Source organism: Penaeus japonicus, unplaced genomic scaffold, assembly GCF_977035675.1.
Source record: "Penaeus japonicus unplaced genomic scaffold, GWHDUDI00000001_assembly GWHDUDI00000019, whole genome shotgun sequence".
NCBI classification, from domain to species: Eukaryota; Metazoa; Arthropoda; class Malacostraca; order Decapoda; family Penaeidae; genus Penaeus; species Penaeus japonicus.
In genome coordinates, this window is record NW_028234421.1 from 8,034,351 (window position 1) to 8,039,350 (window position 5,000).

Consider the following 5,000-nt stretch of genomic DNA (forward strand, 5'->3'; position numbering starts at 1 on the left):
TCATGCAGTATCATTGGCGTCATCTTGTGACTCTTACCTGATATCTTTAACAGTATGAGTTTTGTTTACCTTTACCATGTATTTCAAATCCACTACTTACTGCTCTTTTTTCACAGTAAGGGCATAACAGAACACAACCTGCATTACATAGACTACATATTGTACTGTGACATCCCACAGTAAGGTAACAAACCAAGTAATAAGACTGAGGTGAATGGCTACATAGTTAGGGCAATCAATGTCAAACAAATTATGGCACAGCAACATGCATCTAAACATTGAAAGCACAACTGTTAAAATCATTAGGTACACATTCTCACTCTAGTTGATCATTTGTCCCAAGGATAAGGATGAAGAAGCCAGATTGGAGGGTAAACATCAATGACACAGGTTATAAAGTTCTTAGATACTTTAACAAATATTTCTTATAATCAAATGAAACAGGTTATAAAGTACTTAGATATTTTAGCAAGTATTTCTTAAAATCAAAGTTGTTACTATTCTCTTATTCCCCAAAGAATTTATCTTATAATCAATATTGTTACAATCATAAAAATCCAAAGTAAAAACCAATAATCATCAACAAAAGACGAAGCATTCACCCAACCAAACCAGACACACCACATAATCTCATGACGCTAATGTACCTGATAGCTCATGCTCATGATGGCATTGTCTGGTTGACCCGCATCCATCAATTGCCAGTGGCCGAGGGGTGAGACCACTGCCAGGCAAGATGAGAGGCCGGGCACAAACCGCAGGAGGAAAGGCGGGACCAAAGCCCTGAGAGGCAGGGACAACTTCATCATCCGCAGGTCGAACACCATGACAAACTGGTCGCCCATCATCTGTCCCATTCTGCAAATAAGGAATTATGAAAGGCGACTTCATTGATGATGTTTGTTGTTCATGACATTCAATTCTTACTGAAAGTTGTGTGTGGTTGGAGCTTTGATAGGTTCAGGTTCATTTTTCAGGTTATTTTTCTTTGTAAATTCACACACTCTAAAGTAAGTGATTGTTCTGATAAATGTTTCTCTTTTTGACAGTACTAATATTTTTTTAATCAACTCTTAAAAGATGAGATATTCATTGTTCATAGGTATATGCACACTGGAAGAACCATAAAAAAGGCTGAAATTAAAGTTGAAAGTTTCCGGAATCAACGACTTAAAGTGTTTTTTATCCATTTATGAACATACATCTCTACCATTTATTGTTTAGAAGGTTTATAAAAGGCATTACCATATTTAGAGGATCTTAACCCATTAGTAGCGGATGGCATGATTTACTGCAAAGGCAGAGTCGGTCATAGACACAGATGGCACTGTGCCAGACAATGTAAACCAGCCATCCTACTGCACAAATATTTATCTAATACCGCGACCAATGGGTTAATCATTTAATTTAGAGAATCTATTTCTTATAGTGTATTTCATCCAATATTTTAGGAGGTAAAAGTCTTTGAATTGGAGTAGAAAATACTCTACACATATATGTACTATTCTGATTACTTTAGGCTTGAAATAGATTTTAAAAATCAAGAAAGGAAAATGCTTTACATGTGGTAAAGTCAGGTGGGAAGGGAAGAAAGAGGAGGCTAGGCATAAAATAATAGATAGATAAATAGATAAATAGATAAATAAATAAATAAATAAAGAATGAAAGAAAGAACAAAATCAGCACCAATATAGCAACCCACTAACCTGTTTGAGAAGCCACACGTTGCAATGTAGTTTCCAAGGACGTCAAAGTCCGACAAGCTCCCAGTGTGTGCTTGGAAGTAGTGCTCTTGCCGCATTGTTCGTGGATCATGGAGGACAATCCTTCCCGTCAAGTCTCCGTGGCAAACGAAGCGGGCATGATCGCGCAAAATCACACAGCCTTGTTCTCCTACCTGGTGCTGCAGTCACATACAGACAGCAAAAGATTATAACATGTTCTGATTCTATTCTACATAATAACATATGCCAACAACATTCCAAATAATAAAAATACTAGCAATATAACACAACTTGTAAAAACATTACAATACAACTTAGAATATAACTATGATTTAACATAACTTTTAAACCATCAATAGTACAAAATCCTTCCGCAAACACCAACATCAAAATATGCTTAGAGACATGTCACTTACACAATCATATATCATGCTACAACTTCCATTATACTTCACCCATGCAACAAAAGACTTACACATCGAGTTTGCTCTTGCCGTGTGAGGTCATACTCCACCATGGAGCCCTGGTGACCCCCAAGCAGAAGGCGGTGAGAGAAGTTGCCTCCAAGCTGAAGCATGCACTGCATGTTCTCTAACTGTGGGGATCTGGAAAAACAATTTCTTTTTTAATAACTCTTGAATCAACAAGTTTGATGTTTTTGCCTCTTGTAACCTAGGGACATTTTGTAGTGTTTGTGTCATTGATTATTTGGTTCAGTAATACTGTCCTTGTAATACTATTCTCATTTTCCTATGATATATAACAGGGTTTGTTAAATATTTATCAAACATAAATTGTAAATCCTACCATTTGCTGTAATAGAACTTCAGCTTTTAAATACTAGCAGGCTGTCTACCCACCTCTATTTTGATATGAATGCAATGTAGCAAGAGTACTCTTAGGTACTCTTTAGCATCTATCAGCCTCAAGGCCACAGAGAGCTATCCCTACCTCAGTGTCACATCACCAGGGAGGGAGGGCAGTTGCCTCCCTACCATATGGGTTGCTCCCCTAAAACTGTATTTGTATATCACTAATTGCCACTGTGTCCACAAGAAGGTGAGATCACTAAAACAAAAATTAGATTAATAGAATTCTGGCTTTAAGTTCCCCTATAAAATTTTCTAGATCTGCCAGTGCCCAAGCCCTATACCTCCTTCTAGACAACTAGGATTTATCCTTCATGTCTGAGTGGGTTCTACTCCCCCTAATCCTTCCTCTAGACACCCACTACTCATGCCGACAGAGGATTAGCTTCCCCTAGAGATCCCCTCCTCTCCTTCTTACGGTACCTCCTGAAGTGTCTAAGCTACTAACAACATCATTTTTAAATTGCATTGTTGCATTACATATGCTTTAATTATTTTTTTCTTCTTTTTAAGTTTTCCATATTTTCATTCATATAACTTTTTCAACTTTGATGCTCCACCATTTGGTACCTACTTGATGTATCAGCACAAGGTATTATTTGGTGCACAAAATACAATTCTTCAAGTGTTAAAAACTAAATCAGCTGCTGGTTAAAATTTACATTTCAGCGTTATTTATGACAAGGGGCCAGAGTGGGTCCAGCAATTGTTGTCCTTTGGGTGATGGAAAATAAAACAAAGCAATTCTTACCTATGGGAAAAAACTGGGATTCCTTGTCTGGTCCAAAGGTTTAATGAAGTAGGTGTGAGGGCCAGAATACCCGCATCGCTGGATCTTAAATCGCGAATTTCTTCTGTGGCATGAACTTGGAAAGATGTATACTTCATGAGTTCAGTGCTGAGATAGGAGGTCACATGTCCCTATAAAAGTTAAAAGGTCATTAACATAAAAAAATGCTCTGTGCATGTGTGTGTGTGTGTGTGTGTGTGTGTGTGTGTGTGTGTGTGTGTGTGTGTGTGTGTGTGTGTGTGTGTGTGTGTGTGTGTGTGTGTGTGTGTGTGTGTGTGTTTGTGTGTGTGTGTGTGTGTGTGTAAATAGAGTGACCAACTGATTGGTAAAGAAGAGAAATATCTATTCTAATAATTGAGGAAGAAAACAACAGAAAAACATAAAGCAACAAGATACCTGATATCTCACAAACAATCAGTGTTTGATGGACTCTTTTCCTCGTCCTATAAAAACGTGATTTTTCAGTGATCAAGACTTTGTTAATAACTCATCCTTACCCCAGAGTTGCCCATCCAAACAAGCTCCTCCTTCCTGTCCACAGTAACAGCCGACACTCCAAAGCGATCGCCTCCGTCTACCAGCACAGTCTGGCTCTCCTGGTAGTCCCCACCATTCATGAATTCCACCTCTTGCGAGTCGTGGGGGAATTCGCCACCAGCTGGGAAGGCTTCCCCACCTTCACCCCCGTACAATTCTGCGTAGGCTGTGCCCTCTTCGCTGAAAGTGTTGCCCCCATCATAACCTGTTGGATAGTCTAGCATTAACAATGGCATATGTACTCCATTCATGAGTGAGGTTATTAGAGGCAGGATATAGTTTTTTGAAAATCAGGTACAGTTCCTGGGTATGTTAGGATTTTTTTCTTTAGATTACAAGGAAGTACAATCAAGTTAATTAATAACAGCTGAGTACTAAAAAAATATGTTGTGCTGCAATTAGTGAACTAATCTTTTCTCAAGCAGTACAGCCAGAAAATAAATTTCCTACACATATTCTAATCACTGTATATCCAGTCTTAGTTTATAATAACTTTGCATACTTAAAGTCTATAACAAAATAATAAAAGTTTACTAACCAAGGATTTCATCTCCAAATTGTACAGCTGAAAAATCCATTTTCAACAGGAATGCCAACAGAGTGCTGATAATGGAAAGAAAAGAGAATTATTATGATTATCATACCATATAGAGAGTACAATAAAAAAATAAATAACAGAGACATAGATAAGGCCTGGTTGGGAACTTTGTGACTCTTGCTCATGCTGAAGTATGATGTATGTGCATATATCACTTTTATTTTCTTATATTACCTATTCATTCAGGTAGGAATATATAAGTAATTAGAGGAAGCAAACTATGCTAGGCTTGGTATTGTACATGTTTCATGCTTCAGCTGTTTTTTGTATATTCATAATATGCAAATGGTAAAAACTGTAATATATCAGTATATTATCTTCCATCTAATGGCAACAGTCTAGGTTTTAATAACTGGAAAGAGCTTCGAAGAAAATAAGTACAGAATGTTTGAAATCTTACCACAATAGAAAGTATTCAGTGTTATCGATATTACAATATATATATGATACTCCCTTGTTTGGTAAATAAGGGAAGAAATGAA

At 37.3% G+C, this 5,000-nt stretch overlaps 1 protein-coding gene across 6 annotated transcripts in view; it reads right to left on the minus strand.

Annotated features, from left to right (window-relative positions):
• The window catches only part of PAN2 (PAN2-PAN3 deadenylation complex catalytic subunit PAN2), a 28,525-nt gene that overhangs the window by 22,290 nt on the left and 1,235 nt on the right, over positions 1–5,000 (minus strand). For all 6 annotated transcript variants that reach the window (XM_043009148.2, XM_043009147.2, XM_086547346.1 and 3 more), the window contains exons 2-7: positions 4,459–4,523; positions 3,881–4,125; positions 3,345–3,514; positions 2,200–2,329; positions 1,707–1,903; positions 648–858 (exon numbers count right to left, since the gene is read on the minus strand). In XM_043009148.2, coding sequence (XP_042865082.1) covers positions 648–858; positions 1,707–1,903; positions 2,200–2,329; positions 3,345–3,514; positions 3,881–4,125; positions 4,459–4,498 — 993 coding nt within the window. In that variant the 5' untranslated portion in view covers positions 4,499–4,523. The remainder of the gene's footprint in view (positions 1–647; positions 859–1,706; positions 1,904–2,199; positions 2,330–3,344; positions 3,515–3,880; positions 4,126–4,458; positions 4,524–5,000) is intronic.